Source organism: Lissotriton helveticus, chromosome 1_1 (assembly GCF_964261635.1).
Source record: "Lissotriton helveticus chromosome 1_1, aLisHel1.1, whole genome shotgun sequence".
Classification (NCBI taxonomy): Eukaryota; Metazoa; Chordata; class Amphibia; order Caudata; family Salamandridae; genus Lissotriton; species Lissotriton helveticus.
Genome location: NC_136057.1, coordinates 597,492,758 through 597,511,498, shown reverse-complemented (window position 1 = coordinate 597,511,498; position 18,741 = coordinate 597,492,758). Strand labels below are relative to the sequence as shown.

General features: G+C 42.5%; 1 protein-coding gene across 5 annotated transcripts in view; it reads right to left on the bottom strand.

The window, feature by feature from the left end:
• The window catches only part of IRAG2 (inositol 1,4,5-triphosphate receptor associated 2), a 1,168,119-nt gene that overhangs the window by 909,854 nt on the left and 239,524 nt on the right, over positions 1–18,741 (bottom strand). For all 5 annotated transcript variants that reach the window (XM_078674100.1, XM_078674103.1, XM_078674104.1 and 2 more), the window contains 3 exons: positions 6,769–6,845; positions 6,607–6,685; positions 6,363–6,521 (listed from right to left, as the gene is read on the bottom strand). In XM_078674100.1, coding sequence (XP_078530226.1) covers positions 6,363–6,521; positions 6,607–6,685; positions 6,769–6,845 — 315 coding nt within the window. The remainder of the gene's footprint in view (positions 1–6,362; positions 6,522–6,606; positions 6,686–6,768; positions 6,846–18,741) is intronic.

Here is an 18,741-nt window from a genome sequence, read left to right as displayed (position 1 = left end):
TTTTTAAAAAAAGTCTGCTCGTTATATTAGTTGTGCCTTTGACTACCTCAATTATAGTCCACCTCATGTCGTTTGGTGTATGGTTACTATCCAGAAAGTGACGGCTCTGCTTGGTCGTCACTTTTTTACACCTGCCATTGCTCCGGTGCTCACAAATACGCTGTTTGACCTTGCGTGTGGTCATGCCTACGTAGCGAAGCTGACACGGACAGGTGATCAGATAGACCACATTTATTGTGTTACAGTTTGTGTGTTCTCTCTGTGTCCATATTCTCCCTGCCTCCAGTGACAGTGTTTTCGTAGCTTCTGTTAGATGACAGACGCTGCAGTCGGAGCAAGGGTAATGTCCGGTGATACTTGGCATGCCCCATGCTGCAGTTACTGTGGGCATAACGTGAGGTGGTTTTTCTTTTGGCCGGGTGTGGACCAAGGCATCTTTCAGGCTTTTTAAAGGAGAATAGGGGTTTCTCCCAATTCTCTTTGCAGGATGTTAAAATGTTCCAATGCTTATTGATAGTTTTTTTCATCAGATTGGACAGGCTGTTGTATGTGGTTACACATGTAAGAGGTATTGATTCGGGGTTCCTGATCTTTTCTTCCAAAAGCGCTTCTCTGGGTTGGTTTCTTGCTCTCTTGAATCCTTTTGTCAGGATTGGTACCGGGTAGCCTCTATCTATGAGTTTATCTGTAAGACCAGAGGACTGTTCTTTAAAATCTGATAGAGTGCTACAGTTTCTCCTTAATCTAAGGTATTGTCCGTAAGGAAGATTCTCTTTGAGAGGGCGAGGGTGGAAGCTGCTGAACTCCAGAAGGTTATTTTTAGCTGTGGGCTTATGATGAGTTTTGGTTGTAAGTCCAGTTCCATTCACCGAGATCACCACGTCGAGGAAGATAATGTCTGTTTTACTTTTGGTGTTGGTGAACCTCAGGTTTTGATCTAGGGTATTAATCCATACCAGAAAGGTTTCAAGGTCACTAGCACTCCCTGACCAAAGGAGCAAGATGTCGTCTATGTAGCGCTTCCATAGAAGCATTGACGACGAAAAAACTGCGGCTGGTGGCAGAATGTATTTGGCCTCGAAATCTGCTACATAGAGCCCAGCTACACTCGGAGCAAACATACTGCCCATCGATGTTCCTGAGCATTGGAGAAATAATTTGTCTTTGAAAGAGAAGAAGTTTTCTTTAAGGGCTATGGTAGCACACTCAATGATGAAAGCTTTGGGTGTCTGGTAATCCCATTCGATGGAATCCAGAGATTCTTCCAGGACTTTCATGGTATCGTCCTGGGGGATACTAGTGTAGAGGCTTTCTACATCAAGAGTTACTAGGGTAACCGAGTTCTCTGTGAACGTTACCTCTGATAGTAGTCGTAAGAGGCTCTTAGTATCTTTTAGGTAAGTAGGAGTTGATTGTACTAGGGGTTTTAAGAAAAAGTCACAGAACTGTGACAGAGGTTCCAGTACAGATCCAATGCCTGACACAATGGGACGTCCGGGAGGTGGAAACCGGTTCTTATGCATCTTGGGCAATGTATAGAAGTATGGTATGACATTGCTGGTGTTATTCAGAAAGGCTGCTTCGTTTTTAGACAGGTGCCCTTGTTCCTCTGCTTGTTGAACAAGGGTCGGGATCTTACTGGTAAGGTCTGCAGTGGGGTCTGTTGTCAGTGGGGTGTAGTTTCTAACGTCCCCAAGCAAATCATTACAAGTTTTCTCGTAGTCTGTGGTGTCTTGAATGACAATGCCTCCACCTTTGTCCGCCGGTTTGATTGTTATTGAGGTGTCACTCTGCAGTTGTTGTAGCGCTTGGTTTTCAGCGGTGCTGAAATTACCAAATGTCTTAGGGTTCTGGGAGGATTCCAGATCTTTAAATACAGCCTGCTCAAAGGCGGTGATAGCCGCAGGCACGGTGTGAGGGGTAGGGGTGAAAGTAGAATTAGGTCTAAATCCTGTGTCACCCTTCCTGGTTGCTTCTGTCGAGTCTGCTTTACCTTCAAAGAAAGCTTTTAATTTTAATTTCCGAAAGAAACTGGCAAGTTCGCAGTGTAACTTGAACTTGTCGGGTCTCGTTGTCGGAACAAAGCCTAGGCCTTTTTCGAGTATTTGAGTTTCAGTAGGAGTTAGTACCCTTGCAGATAGGTTAGTAACTAGGCTCATACCCCGCTCGTTCCTGGCTGTTGGTTGCTGCGAGTGTGATTCGCTACCGAGTCGTCCTCTTCCCAGGATACTCTGTTGTTGCCTCTCCTCTTGCCTCTGCCCCTCCGGCCGCTCTCTAAAAAAGGCTGTCTATACTGATTTAGAAAATTTGCAGGGGGCATGAAGCCCGGATTCCAACCCATGAAGGGGTATTGTGGCGGTTGAAAAGGATAGGGGGAGGGCCCATCATCATTTGTGGTTGGTGCCATTGTTGATGCTGGCCCTGAATGCCTTGCCTTCCCCTGTTATTCCTGTTGCCACGGTTCCCTCTTGCCTTTGTTTGTTTGAATGAGCTATTACTTGACCCACTGCTGTTGGAGGAGTCATCGTCTGAATAATCAGATTTACTTGTATTGCGTCCTGGTGGAGCGAAGGTTGCTGCAGAGTAAGGATACACCTTTTCAAAGACAAATTTCTTTTGATCTTTTTGGAGTTTGGTTGCTTTTGACTACGTCAGGTTGTCTTTGTACTCATTAAGTTCTTTATTGAGTTCATCCAACCGTTTCTTATATCCAGTATTGGTGGTCTTAAAATGGGACTCGGTCTCTCTGATTTCCACCATTAGTGCCTCAAAGTCTGAGTGCTGTTTTTATTATTAAGACCAACCAGTCGCGCGTGCAATGCCACGCGATCATGGCCCAGTCTTTTCTAAAAGTAGCATCGTTAAGAAAGATGCGGGGGCATTTGTAACCAGTAAGCCTTTGGGCGCGGTATTGGATATGAGGTATTGCTTAAGAATAGTACGAATGTGCTCTCTCTTTTTCTCAGTTAGGTTCTCCCATTCAGTGGTGTTGGCTATTGCTTGCAATATGTGAGGATCTGCAAAAAGTGCAGAGTCCGATATTAATTCCTCTATTTCGGATTCGGAATATGTCAGGCCCATGTTCGCCATGGTGAGGTGTCAATGTAAGGAGATCGGAGTACGTGGTTAAAATAGGCAATGATAAATAAGGTATTTATCCTGCTTGGGGTAAAAAGCTCACTGCTGTGCGCTGCTAGGATACAAAACAACAATGGGAGAGGTAGGGAGATTCAAGGACACTCTCTCAGTCCCCGGTTAAATCCAAATAAACAAAAAAAGAGAGGTCAAATCAAACTCAAATATGCCACAGAGACGGAGTAAGGTAAGAATCACACACCCACTTTGGGTGGAAAGGAAAGCCCTCACACACCGACCTAGTCAGTGTCATGCTTCATCATCGGGCCCCACCAAAGAGGCCGAGTGCCTCTTCGGTGTGCTACGACGCCAGAAAGACTGCGGAGCTGGTTGTGTGAGGAGGGCGTATTGTGAGGAAAAATTTGATTAAATTAAGAGTGCCAAAAAGGGTATTAAATACAAAAAGTTTAATGTGTGATCCCTAAGGCACATGTGGGAAGTATTATGTGTCTGAATTTAGATGCCAAGGTTTTAGGATTGGTTAAATTCAGAAATACTTATATCAGTCAACATGTTTCTGGCATATTTGAGTTTGATTTGACCTCTCTTTTTTTGTTTATTTGGATAAGTTAAACATGCCAGTTAGAAGGAATGCAAATTACAGAATGTTTATAGGGTTGGAGCACATGCACTGGTGCTTGGTTAGCTGAGTCCCAATGCACAGAGTCTAAAAACCAGCAGGATGAATCCAAAAAATGGGAGTGATTAAACATTTTCCTACAATAATCTTAAAACTTAATTTTTGTTTATAAAACTAGTCATCCATTATTTGCATTAAGTTTCTTGCTTTTTACGACGTCTTTTAGTCATCACAAGCTCCCTGTAATATTATGAAGCTGAAGGAATTTTCCTTTTAGCATCTTGAACCTCCACAGGAGCGAGGGCGTTGTCATCTCACTCATTGATTCCCCCACCAATTGGGTTACATGTCTCATAGTACAGATTGTGGGAGGCAGAATTTCATCAAGGACAATTTTAAAGGATCTTAGACCCGGAGCGCCCAATTGTGCGCTCTGCCCCCACTGACTGCCACACTATCTTTATTCCCTGACTACTTTAATGGTCTCATTCTGGCTGACAAATGGTCACAATTCTCTTGATTAATGGGTCAACCCTACCAAGGAAACATGATTTTAAGAAATGGCGCAGTGCAGCAACAGTGAGGAAATCTACTATACGATACTTACTGTGACAGCTCAAGGCATAGCAAATCAACTAGGTCCCTCTTGACCCAGGTAGCTCTAGCACAATGACAGACTTTAAGGCTATGGAGTCATGATTTTTGTGGTTACATGGTGCTAAAGGTATTGTGAGGGGGCTAGGAAAATTCATTGCTGACCATGGAAGCTAAGCGGTTCTTTTTCTATGGTCAGACAAACTTAACACTTTGAATGTATCCTGACCTCACAGCGCTAGATGTGTCTGTTTTTAATAAAAACGTTAATACAAAACAAGTTTTTACATAACTAATATGGCCCAACAGTAAAATATACATCTCTGGAACCTGATGACTTAAGTTATTTTGACTACCTTGTACGTATATCTCGTTTAGCATTACTTTTTTTTCATTGCTGCCTAACTGTATTGCTGTTGTAACACGTTTGCTGCATTTTCTGATCTATACATTATTCTAATTGTTTTTCTTTTTGCTACAATTTTTTTTGTGCATTATATATATATATATATTATATTTTTATTGTTCAATCAATAACAAGATCATACACACATCAAGCATAAAATACAGCAAACGAATAGATAAGCAGTGCAAGGATTTAATAAAACAAAAGATAAAAGATTTCTAAAAAAAATATAGCAGCTTGAATCACCCATCTTAATTTGATGCAGAGTAAAAGAGAGTTACAGTCAAAAATAGAAAGTATTTGTTAGAACGATGTCTAGAATGTCTAACATGCTACACAGGGCTTCAGTCATTGCTACCCCTTAGAGTACCACCCATCCCAGTGGAAAGAGTTCTTTTAACCACCTTGGTCCTCAACCACCTGGCTTTAGTGCATTAGTTTATCTTTGAAACTATTTAAAACTACTTTTTGCAACACTACTGCCTAAATACATGGGTTTCATTCAAGCCTTTTAAATGAATAGAATTTGCAGTTCGGTTTACTTTACATTTTTGCTGTAACAGTTTCTGTAAAGTGCTTTTGTACTTTGGATTATTTCCTTTGCTTCAGATTCTAGTTCGATATTAAAAAGTGAATACTAAATACTTAATGTGTTGCAAATATCTAATAAGGAGTAGAAACTATCCAATTTACTCACCGCACAATACTGCATGAGTCTGTGTCTATGAAGAACTCAGAATTCAATTTCTGCCGGTGGTTGCGGGGGTGGGGGGGTGACAGAAGCACCCATTTTTTCTGTCAAAAGAAATTTTCTCTGGAGCAAGAAAAAGTAATCAAAGGGAAAACGACTGGGGGACGGGCGTGAGGAAAACTAAGACAAAGAGCAAAAGCAGGAATGAAAAATAACTTATAAGAGTTTGATAAAAAGAAAGGTAGTGCAGAATGGCGGGATGAAAGAGGCATTCAATAGAATAAAGACTAGGCGGTTGCGGCATTCGGCAACCACAGAATTGGTCTTTGCTGTGCCAAGATCCTACGAAAAGATCTTGGACCCTGCACTTTTTGAATTGCAATTATGTGGGATCATTTAACTTTCTCTGCAAACAATCTTTGACTATTTTTCTTCCGGTAATACCTGTATGTTAACACTACTTGTTTCTATATGAATATTTTTAACAGACTATGGATGGTGGACAGTGATTCGGCAGAAGAAAATAATGTGTCAGATAATTTGTAACTAAAATCCCAATTTAGGTGATTTAAATAAAAATATTTGTAAATCCAACGTATGATGAAGGCTTTGTGGTTTTGGAGACCATTAAAGATGTCCTAATAACCAGAGTGAACCTGCATAATTGAAAACTCGTTCAGTTTAATATTTAATTACAACAAGGAAGGACTTTCATTAAACATAGGCTTTATTCAAAATGGTACAGACATGAAGAAAATCTGCTCCTTGTTATTAAGACCGTTAACTTGTTCGCATGGGTGTGATCCTCAAATAGTTTTTTTCTTTAAATTGACCCAAGTGATTTTATAGTTAGCAGTACAAGGATGCAGTTTACTTTCTTCTTATTCAACCCAAGCATTCCAGCAAATCAACATTTTACAAAAGCAGAACATGCAGGTATTGTGGTTTATTCTTACTTTTTTAATTGATTGTGCAACATCTCATTTTCTTCCATCAGTCGATTGTTGGCCTCTTCAGCACCCTCAAGAGCCAATTTTAGCTTCCCATGTTGCACTTCCAATTTTTGATTATTTAACTGAAGGTCTGCCACACACGTGATCAAATCAGAGGTCTCCCTGAAAGAAGAACAAATGCGTTTGAGACATTTGTTCTTAAAATCAGCAGTTCTATTCAGAAAGACGTGGCAATCTAAGCACTTACAAATCTCCTCTGGACACATCTCCACCAAAGGCCTCCAAGCTCCCAGATGTGGTATTCATCCCACCAGACCGCCTCTTGGCTGAAAGAAAATTGTTGGCATTTTACTTTGTTGTGGGAACAATACAAGTTGCCTCAAATTTAAAACTAAATTACAAGGCTGACCTGCTAACATGCTCCCTCGCATCTTAAAAACACAGTCTTCAATCGGGGCAGTCTCCTCTTTGGTTGTGGTGTCACCCCTGCAGAAGGACAAGATGTATTAGCTGGGCCATACATCATGAAGTACCATGCATCGAGAGATTGAATATTACGTCATGTGAGTCAATGACATTTACAGCAATTTTACAACAGTACATTTAAGGGAATAGTTCATATATGTATTAGACCACAGTACTAAAAAAAAGGTTGGTGGCTTGTAAACTGATTGGAGGACAGCCGCTCAACACTACGATGAGCGAGATGGAAAATGGAGCTGTAGATTTTGTTGTGTATGTTTTATCCAGCTTCTGGTCTTGCAGACTGCTGCAGATCAGGAGTATCCAAAATTCAGCAGCAATGCCCATGGGATATGGTTATACGATTCCCAATGTATATAACGTTCTCCAGTCAGTTCTTGTTGAAGATTCTGAAGAACGGACAGACTCACTGTGGTCAAGACCCAGAGTTAGACACAAAGGAACCTACAGTTGATGAGGCCCAGATGCTAAGGGTGTACCGTGTCTGCCATCCTGCTTGCCATGAGGTTTGAAAAATAAAAATGGTATATTTACCAGGACTACAAGTGTCCTGAAACTGGATTTTGTAACACGTATCATACATGTGATGATTTACATATTCCTCTGAAAAAAACCTTCTGAAATAATGAAAATTATACCTCAGCATAATGATGTGTATTCTAATAATAAGGTACTAGAGCTTAAAAAGACCCTGTAATAGTCCTAAACACAGAGCTCAGGAAAACTTTATCTCAATACATTAATGCCAACATTTTACATCCATTATATAAAATGTGACCTCCTCGTGCAATAAGTCATTACTGTGGACTTTACTTTTGACCTTCAACTTATTAAGCAAAAATAAGTTAACGTTTTGCCTAAAAGCTGTGGTAATAACCACATAACACACTTGTCATGTTCTGACCATTCCTTACAGAGTTCGCAAAAGCTAGAGGATAAACAGTTATGGTGGGATTGGGAACAGACTGCCGCAATTTCCCCTTCATTGGGGCATTCAAAAAGAACATTGTGTATCTCAAATCTTAAATAGCTAAAATCACTTATTTTCATAATGCTAATATGGCAAGAGACCGATCATGTGCCTGGAAACCCAACCTTTCAACTTCTATTTCTTTTAGCTGCCTCGAATTGTGGAATTTATAAGTGTTTGGGTAATGCAAAGTCTTGATAGGAGGTTGTTGCTGTGTTGCCCTGTGGGACTCCAAGATCCAGGTGTCCCGGGAGAAAGTTCACCTGTGCCCGACCCGCCCACAAGCTCTATATTCCCTCTCGCGGCCCCGCTTTGCAGGGCGGGAGCCGGGCGTAGCCCGGGCCAAGTCCGGGCCCGTCCCTGCCCGTCAGGGGTCGAAAGAAGCCGGGCTGGGCTATGCTATGCTATTTCGCTTTTGTAATTGACCTCACAGGGTTATTTAGCACATAACTTGTTGACTGCACATCTAATTGTTTGAAGCAATTTATCTATCCACCTCTGCTTAGTCCACAATTAGTGGGGCTACTACACCCTCTCACGGGGTAGTACTAATGGGGAGAAGAAAGATCCAGGCATCCTCCGTAGGGACCCTAGTGGCTGCTAAATCCACAGTAACAACTATGGATGCTTTCATGTCGAAGTCTGCCTCAGTCATCGACAAAGAGATCGAACTGGTCAACAGACGCCTATCTAGATCCCCCCTAGGTACCCTATATCATTCGCAGGGTGGTACTAATAATGGCTCTAAAGAATCTATCGTTGAGATAGGTGGTACTCCACCCTTCACAGATGCAGATAGAGAAACACTGGTAAAGGAAACGTTTCCTAGTGTTCTAGAAGGTGTGGGGGGAGGCATTGCATAGGCCTTTATCCCTAGTAGTATTAATCGCAAATAGGAAGGTCACCACACATATTGTTACCCCTGGGGAGGGTGGCCCTAATGGAAAGAATACCGCTGTGCATGATGAGGTTCTTAATGGCCCAATTCTATCGAAGAGCCTGGGGGAAGCTAGTCATCCTACTGGCACTCTGAAAAGAAAGTGTAAAGCCATCTCGAGCCAAGCAAAAAAAAACTAAACCCAATGACCCGCTATCACCCACAGGGGGCCTCAGGCGGCAGCACCGCCTACGGTTGAACATCACATGCTGGAAACCTTGAAATCTATGTTAAGCCTTATCCTGGAAGAAACATTGGCCCCCATTGTGTCTAAATTAAACAAGATAGGATAAAGTTTAGCAGTGCAAACTAAAACCCTGCCAACAACTGGTATGCTTGACAATACTAACAATGTGCCAATTAGTCTCGATTCCACTATAGGTATCCAACAATCTATAGAAGGACATGGGAACACCAATCTACCTAATTTACCCAGCTTCACCACGCATCGGGGGAGACACCTGGACAATAACCATATATGAGGGGGCCATTAGTGAGGGCTTGGCAGCGACTAGGATCCTCCCAGTTACACAGCAGGATCAGGCACCTCAGTGTTTGGGGAATAACTCTGGTAGTGCTGAGGGAGGTCATGCTACTGCCCCTCCAAATCCTACGTCTATCAACTTACCACCTCAATCAACTCCATTGGTGGTTATTCTAGGGAATGTCCCGCCACTTTCCCGTGGTACTAATGAGGCCTTTTGTCAGCTCAAGAATAAAGTCACACATTGGCTCTCCTGTAACACCTCAGTAGGCCCAGTGGTAGCCCAAAAGATTTTAATGGTCCGCCTTGTGGGCTGGGTGGGTAGCGCCAGAAAAACATGGGGGGGGGGGTGATTGCATTATCGTGAACTTTAACGATCATTGAGAGAATACTCAGAGACCCGACTGGACCTGACTAATAGGGGTTCCAGTATAAAGATCCTCCCTCTGAGTTTTTTTATCAACCCGAGCCGCTAAGGAGTTCCAACTTTAACCGCCCTAGTTATTACCAGTCACTTGGCCAGGATGATGGAGGAGTGACTAGACAACTGATCCCGCACATAGTGAGGCACAGTCTCTCAGAAGGGCGTTATTTTTCTGCTATCCCCCAGGGGTTAAACATATTTGCTGCCCTCTCGAGGTTAGAGGACTGCGATTGACTGAGCTCAAGCCTAGAACCTAATGCTCCAACTATGGAACTCCAGGTACCCACTCATCCTTCACACTGTAGTGCGGACTTCATTAGGCAATCGCTGTCAAGGGTGTATACCCTGGTGTGAACAGGGGCCCAAATGAATGCTGCGCTGGGGGACTGTAATGTTGAGTCCACGCAGATATGGTAGATGAATAAGTTTATTAGTAGGAAGCACAGGAGCAAGGTAGGACGCAGCCTACGCAGGACTTCTTACCCAGCAACTGTCTTCACAGAAGCTAGGAAAGGAATCCTACAACCATACAGAACGTTAAAGAAAAAAAATTCTAAAAGAATATTTAAAGGGACAACATGACACATCTTCCTTATAAAAAAAAAAAGAAGAAATTAAACAAAAAAATCCTCTTACACACATCAGTTTTACTATTACAATCAAATTCATCAACAGTAGTAGAATTTTGATCTATACAATCTTTATTCGGTGAAATACTTTTGTTAGGTGTGATGGTAGGTGAATCAACAACATCACCGGTGTTCTTAGAAGATTCATTACATGAGTCTGAAATGGGAATGGTGTCACTTTCTGGACTGATGACACTTTCTGATACAACCAAACCACCATGATCCTCATTGCGAACAAATTGGGATTCAGAAGCAACATTAGAGGAATGAGAAGGATAAATGGAATCAATCTTGGAATCTTTTCTTCCTTTGTAAATAGCAATTCTTTTTAAATTCCATACCTTTCCATCACTCAAAAGTACTGCATTCCGTAAAACTTTTTTGATCATTAAAGGTTCTGAAAATTGAGATTCACCTTTGCGAACCTTCCAAGGTTTTTTAACCTTAACCCACATGCCAGCTTCAACATCCACTGTACCTGCACCAAATTTATTGTCAAAACTCCTTTTATATTGTAAATGTTTCTCAAGGATATTGGTTCGGACTTTATTCATGCATACGTCTAAACAAGAGTTTTTGTGCAACCAATTGGGATTACATTTGGTTCTAGCAATACGACCTCTCATGATTTCAAAAGGTGACATTTTCAAAGCGTCATGAACATTGGTTCTATAGGACCAAACAGCTTTGTAAATGTAAGTTTCCCAATCTTCTTGGGAACTAGCAATTTGAATAGCATTCTTTAAAACTTTATTAAATCTCACACAACCCATTTCCACTAGGATTTTATAACGAAGTGGTTCTGTGGATAACACCAGTTCTACCAAAATAGGATTTAGCTAATTTTGACATGAATTGTACTCCGTTATCACTAATGATTTGAGTAGGAAGACCTTCTTCAATAAACACTTTGTCGATGAAATCTAATACTGTGGCTGAATCAACTTTATCAACAATGATGATGCAAGGCCATCTAGAAAAAATGTCTATAATGGAAATTACAAATTTATGATTAACACCTATGGGCCCCATAATATCCATGGCAATAGAATGCCAAGGACCTTCAGGAATCACAGGTTCACACATGTCAGGTCTTGGAGTGTTGAGTACCTTATCTGAATTTGAGCAAATGATACACTCACGAACAATCCTTTCGGCAAAAACATCAATTCCCGGCCACCAGTACAATTGTTTATCATTTTGTTTAGTTTTGACTATACCACAATGGTCTTTGTGACAACTGTTAAATGGAATTCCTTAAGGATGCGGGAGGAATAGCGTGTCACCCCGAAAAATGGTATCACCCAAAATAGTAAGTTAATTTCTTACTTCCCAAAATGGTTTGAGATCAGAAGAAATTCTATTTTTTTCTATCCATCCTCCACGCATGAATGAAATTGCAGAAACTAAAATACGGTCTTTTAAATACTCCTCATTCCATACCTATCAACACAGAAAGGATTTTCATCATGGATAAGGGCAATCTGTAAAGAATCCCACTCATTAACTTCACACTTTTGTAAATCAGAAGGCATGTGGGAAAGAAAATAAGCAATTACATTTCTTTTACCGGGAAAATATTCAATTTTAATTATAAAATCCTGTAGACGCACAGACATCCTGGCTATCCTAGCCATTGCATTGTAAAGACCATCAGTGGAAAGGAGCTTAGGAAGGGGTTTATGGTCGGATCTAACTAAGCATTTCTTTCCCCACACAAAGCTCCAAAAATGTTCTAGAGCCCAAACAGCTAGTGTTTCCTTCTCAATCACAGAGAATTTACTTTCTGGAATAGAAAGAGCCCTGGACGCGAAGGCAACAATTCGTTCCTTACCCATTCCATCAGTTTGAGAAAGCACACTGCCTAAACCTTTATTGCTAGCATCTACAGTAATAATAGAATTGAGATCTAAATCAAAAGGAGATAACACTGGAGCATTAATGTCCATCTTGATGCCAATTAAATTCATCCACTCAAAGTAGACCACTCAAATCTGACTTTACTTTTGAGAAGTTGTCTGATATTGGAAACTTTGCTAGAAAAGCCTTTAATGAATTTAGAATAAAACTTAACCATTCCTAAAAATGATCGAACATCATCCTTATTAGAAGGAGGAGGAGCTTCCTTTATAGCGTCAACCAATTTGGGTTTGGTAGATACTCCATCAGAACACAACACATGCCCAAGGTAGGTTACAGATTTAACACCAAAAAGACACTTAGAAAATTCAATGGTTAACCATTTGTCTTCAAGAGTGCCTAGTACTTCAAGAATAGAATTGTGTTCAGTTTTGTCTTTTCCATATACCAGAATGTCGTCTTGAAAAAATTTGACTTTGGGGTGTTTACCAAAAAGCTGATGCATAAACTGGAAACACCCCATAGGAGTAATGAATGCTGTAAGATATTTACTATCATTGTCAAGTGAAATCTGATGGTACGCAGAAGAAAGATCAACTGTAGAAAAAATAGAGGCACCATTAATTGAAGACAACATCTCAGAAATTTTAGGTAATGGAAATGTATCTATTACTATGTTGTCATTCAAATGGCGAAGATCTACACATAAGCGAATCTTGCCATTAGAACGCCTGGCAATTACAACTGGTGAAATCCATTCGGAGGACTCTACGGGTTCAATTATATCCTCCTTAACTAGTTTTTCCAATTCCTTTTCTACGTCGCCATGTATCAAAATAGGAATATTTCTGGCTTTGAAAGTCTTGGGATTAGCATTACTTTTTAAAACAATGTGATGAGAAAACCCCTCAAAACAACCACTAAAAACTTTTGGATTTTTTTTTACCATTGAATCGCCAATTTCCACACAGTCATTGACGACTAAAACAGGTTCAGGACTTTGGGATTCAAGATAATATCCAAATTCCTTTGATCTCTCCATCCGAGAACAGAAGGCCCATGTTTAGCAACATAAAGCTTTCCAAAAGATTCCCTCCCCTTAAACCTAAACTTCAAAGGTTTGATACCGACCATATCAAGTTTCTCCCCAGAAAATCCTTCAGGAGCAATGTCTATTTCCAAGATAACGTACAAAATCAGAATTCCAGACATCCTCATTAACTATGGTATATGGAGAACCGGAATCAGCATAGATATTAATAGGAACTCCACCAATGAGCATATTGCAAATGGGTTTTTTGAGAATGTCTTTACGATAAGAATCATTAATATTAAATATATAAACTTTTTCAAGAGGTCTTTGAACAAATTCATCTTCAACTGAACAATGCATTACTTTTTTAACACATTCATCCTCAACAGAAGAGTGCATGACTTTAACAATGCACTCATCATCACTGGAAGATGAATCACAAATAACTCACTTTTTAGGTCTCACTGGCGTTGCAGCGCGAAGCGCTGCCGCCAACGTGACTTATAATCATCTTGCTAGGCCCCAAGGGAGTCAGAGCTGTGCACGTGCCGCTACAGACCTGGGCACGAGCCGACTCAGGTCTGTGAACGCCAACGTGCACGCTCACGGCGTTACGCTCCCGCCCTCCGGCGTCTCTTCCGAGGCACGCTCCAGGCCGACGGGCTCCACTGCAGGCTCCAGAGCGACGTCAGGTAGGCTGTATTTCACCCTTGTTTTTCCACCGAGGGCGAGGGCAAAAATGGAGAGCCCTATAGGTAGGTGTCCGTCTCAGCAGTTGTGTTTAAGAACAGCCGATGCTGAGCAAAGGCAGGTCCCGGCCCACTTAAAGCCCAGGTAACTCTAAGTTAAAAAAATGTACGTCAGAGGGAGAGAGGCTATGGAAACTGGTGGTGAGGGAGTTCATGGAGGAGGATATTGGAGAGGACAGCGCCAAAAAATAACTGCGTAATGGCCACCCCAAAAGCTCGAACCGGTTACCTGTTTTGTTTTGGTTAAATTGATATCTCTAACGTGCTCACATACTTGTTCAACGTGAAAGTGTTATCAAAGTTATCTAAATAAAAGAACTCGACAAATGAAAACGGGACAGGTGAAAAAAAATAATGGGTGTTGATAACTCCCCATCCAAGAAATGAGGAAAAAAAAAAGCTCAAGAGGAAACGCATTCTGCGCACGCTCTTTAAACGAAACCAGAGGACATTTCAGATTGTTCCTAATAAATGTGCGGGGAAAAAAATCATATTCTCTGTCCCGTTGTTGCTAAATATCGCGTGAATTTGGGAGACGTGATAGATAGTCTTCGCTCGGTGGTCACTATCCGGCTGAAACCGGCGAGTCGAAAAGAGCACAGAAATGCCCTTCCTGCAAGGCAACAAAGTGACGCGTGGGCACGGAGTTGCTTCCCCACACACGGGAGCTCCGGGCTGCTCCTGCTTGCGCGCGCCTCATCCCTCGCTGTCCGACCGGAAGTGACGCGCCTTCACCTGGTGCTGCCGCCGCCGCCTCAGGCTATCCTGTTGTTGGAGTTGGCAGCGGCTGCTTGGGAGCGAATACGCGGATCCGTCGCCTGCCCCTGCTTCTCTTTCCTGCCGCCACCTGTAGGATGGGGATCCGAGCACCTCCTCTGCTGCCCTTGGCGGCTTTGCTGCTGGTTGGAGTCGGTGAGTCCGAGCGCTCATGGGGTGACCTGGGAGGAGCCGCGGGCGGTTGGTGCTGGTGGGCAACCCCGCACAAAGCGAGTGGCGCTGCAGACAAGGAAAGTGGTTCAGAGAGGGGTCAAACTCCAGACCCGTTCACCGATGTGGTGTCCCACGGCTAAAGCTCCCCCATAACTTTTTTTTTTAAACTGCACCCATGCCTCGCTGCGGCTGCACCCGGCCATGAAGGCGGGTGTAAAGTTAATGTCTGTGTTCCCTCGCCCCAGTCAGCCACGCTTTCCTTCTCCCGTTCGCCCTCCCCGCTATCCTCAATACCCAGAGCCGATCCCCACAGCTCAGGGCTGCGCCGCTCCCAGTTGCCGGTTGTTATGGTGCCCCTGCAGGTGTCCCAGGGCTTGGCCGTCGCTGGCCCTGTTTTTCCTTCCTTTGTTTGTTCTGGTGGCTGCTAATCTGTTCTGTAGTTTTGCCTTTGGTTTCTGGTTGCAGCCAGGCTCGGCCAGTGGGTGCAACAGTCCCCTGGCGGGTAGCTCTCAGAGGATGTTACTGGCGCATTGTTTATCCTCATCCGTGCACGCATGGTCTGGTGTGATTGTGACTCGAAGGAGGGTCTGCTGGTTTTAGAAAGCACACTTAGTGGGGACACTGGTGAGGTCTCCTAGCTGTGTTGCGAGACTAGTTGTGCTGTCTGATCCACACCCGTTTTCTGTTAGCCAATAACCTATTATTTGTTAGCCAATATAATTTCTTACCTTATCCCGACAAAACCACACAGTTAGAGACCGTATTAGCCACAATCATAAAACACTATTTTAAAACGTATATGAACTCCAGGGCTGTTTGCTTTTAAGAGAAGCTGATGGAAACATTAACTATGTGTCGGTAGCACCGAAGCCATTGCTTTTTAACTTTGTATAGTGCTTTTTATGTCACAGTCTTAACAGTAACCTACTTTTATGATATCCTGTTTTTTTTAAAGGAACATCAAGTTTAAAGCACACCCAACAAATGGACACTTGTTTCTAAAAGTGCATGCTCTTCAGTGAATCTAATTTTAATTTGATAATTACATATGCACGAAGAGCAGTTCTTGTGTATGGACATGGAACATTTCTTACCCGCTTTTGACCTTCCCATTGCTGCTCGATGTGAGTTACATTTTCTACCCACAAGAATGTACCCTCCCTCCCCCAATCCACTCCGGGCAATCATGTTTTAGAATAGCTTTGATACACGTTGTCTTCAGTCCTAGCATATTCTCTGCACTCCCTACCTATGGCATGACCGTTTGTTGAAGAAGAAAAACAATCTAACTTTAACAGGATGGATGGCATTCTAAGCATTTTGTGTTTCAAGGTACTTTCATTGTTCAACTTATGTCTTTTAAATAAACTAAGATTAACCCCTCACCTTTCGTTACCCAGTTGTGCTATTTACTTCTTTAATCTCGAGGTTTCCTCATATACCTTTTCAGAATACCATTGAAAGAACTGGATATTTATTTGTAAAACGCCCTACCCTAATGGAAGAGACCGAGAGAGTGGGGTGCAGAAGTCCCGTAAGACGCCTGTTTTGACAGTCTCGCTTGGAACTCTCATCTCCCAGACTTTTGCAGTAGGAGTCACTCTGCTCTTTTAGCCCCAGGATGCTAAAAACATGCGGATCCTCGCTCGTCGTTGTTGTTAATACTTAGTGGCACACCACGCACTACCTTTTTTACCAGGTCCGCTTTTTACTAAACAATAAAGGTCAACTTGCCAACGTGACTCCTGCAAACGAGCGCCCAAGCTTGGCAGCACATGTTTAACTTTATCAGAAAGTTTATTATAGTGCCCCGCTAGTTGAGAATGTGGGCACTTCTTGATTGCATACATTTGTGTTTCTAAAGTAGATTAAGTTGTGCGTTTGAGTCTTAAAAATTGCTCACCCATCGTCTCTCGATTGTGAACTTTGTTGAATGTGTATTTATGACTCACTTGTTTACTCTTGATCAGTGCGGATGGCAAGATTATTCCGTGTCGGATGACCTAAAGTTCCCGGACATATATGCACTATCAATGATCGAAAATGCACAGTTTTACAAAGTTTCGCCCGAGATTACGAACTGAGTTGTGTAACAAACAATATGTTTATTTTAAATACCTGGTTATATGTTTATAACCTGCTGTTCGGTTTTATTTCGCATCGCATGTGCAATAAGTAATGTGAAGAAGTTGACCTGTGTGATGCCAATTGTTGAATTTCCCCTCTGTTGAGTGGTGTTTGGAAATAGACTTAAACGGGTGTTTTGATGGGTTGTCTTGTATTGTTTTCTGAACCTTGGTTTTGTTTACATAGGCAGGTTGAATCTTTTATAGTATGCTACATAACACATTATTTCCGCGAGGCAGTACTTTTATTGATTGCAGTAAACATGTTTTTTTTAGGTCGAGCAGAGTCTGCTCGAGACCTATTGCTGCCTGTTTCTGGGAATGTAGACACGAGAGGGGCACGAGCGCAGATTTCACCTCGTGGGCGCGCACGGTGCCGTGCCCATCTCGTGCCTCACATTCCCGTGCACACACAGCCAGCCCCCACACCCCTGCGCACACAGCCAGCCCCCACACCCCTGCACACACACAGGCACACGTACACACGCTGCCGCCCCCACCACACACACACATACAGACAGGCACGCATACACACGCCGCCGCCCCCTAACCCACCAGGCACGCACACACAGACACACACCCCCGCCCCATGCATCAGGAGATCTGCCATACAATCGGTACTTACGCCAGCCTCCGCCAACATCGCAGGGAGCGGCGGTTGCAGGCCCCCAGCGTAGGAAACAGGCCCCCGCGGTGCACACACTGGGAAGAGGAAAAGGGGACGAGACCCACGGCGCGCGACACGGCACAGGGAGGCGGTGCACGCCAGGCCTCCGTCGCTGCCTGGAACATGTGCGCGCGCTCCCCAGCCTGTCGCGAGCACGCCTCCTTCTGGCTACTAGCGTGTCCCAGCCGCCATGGTCACAGCGGGCCGCCTCTCCTTTGAGCTGGATTCGCTGGCGGGGTGCGGTTCATAGGTTCCGTCTGCGCTCGGAGCAATATTACATATCACATTATATAGGCATCCATTATCGTGTTTTGCAACAGGGAAAACTTGCTGCACGTCACAGGAACATATTGCTCAAAATTCGATCGTACACAACTTGCAATCATTGGAATCGTGCGCATTAGAACCTCTATCAACGCGATTGGCTGATGTTGAAGTCTGGTATGCAACAACTGGTTCAAATATGTTATCTCAATGTTTCACGTTTTATTACAAATGTCACCAAAAAATGTTCATATTTTACGTCTGTTCATTGGATTTTCGTCACAACAAAATACAATGAACATAATCTTCCCAAAAGTTATTTACAAAAATTTAAGCTAGTGCCATTATAAATTACAATCACTTTTATTTAAGTAACAATTATTTTAAAAAATAAAAGCCATTGTTCTTTGTAATATCAATACATCTAAGTCATGTAAATACCACACCTATTGCATTACAAATGCTAAAGATGTCACATTTGCGAAAGTTAAAACTATTGGCATTATAAATGACATAGCTATTCATTTCGCTATTCTCAAAAACCAACCCAAATAAAAAATGTGTCATTTACAATATTAATAGCTCAAACTTTCCTAATGCGAGACCTATTGCATTGCAAATGCTTGTTTACTTTTAACTCTGTGGCAAGCTCTGGAATAATGTCCAATTAACCCACAATTTGAACATTTTTCCTTAATGGCTGGACACAATTTATAATTAGCTAAGTGTGAATTACTTCCACAACGAAAGCACTTAAGATTATCGCTATTTTTCACTTCAAGAGGCTTGGCTTTAGATTGATAATTTTGTTTATAATTGGATTTGT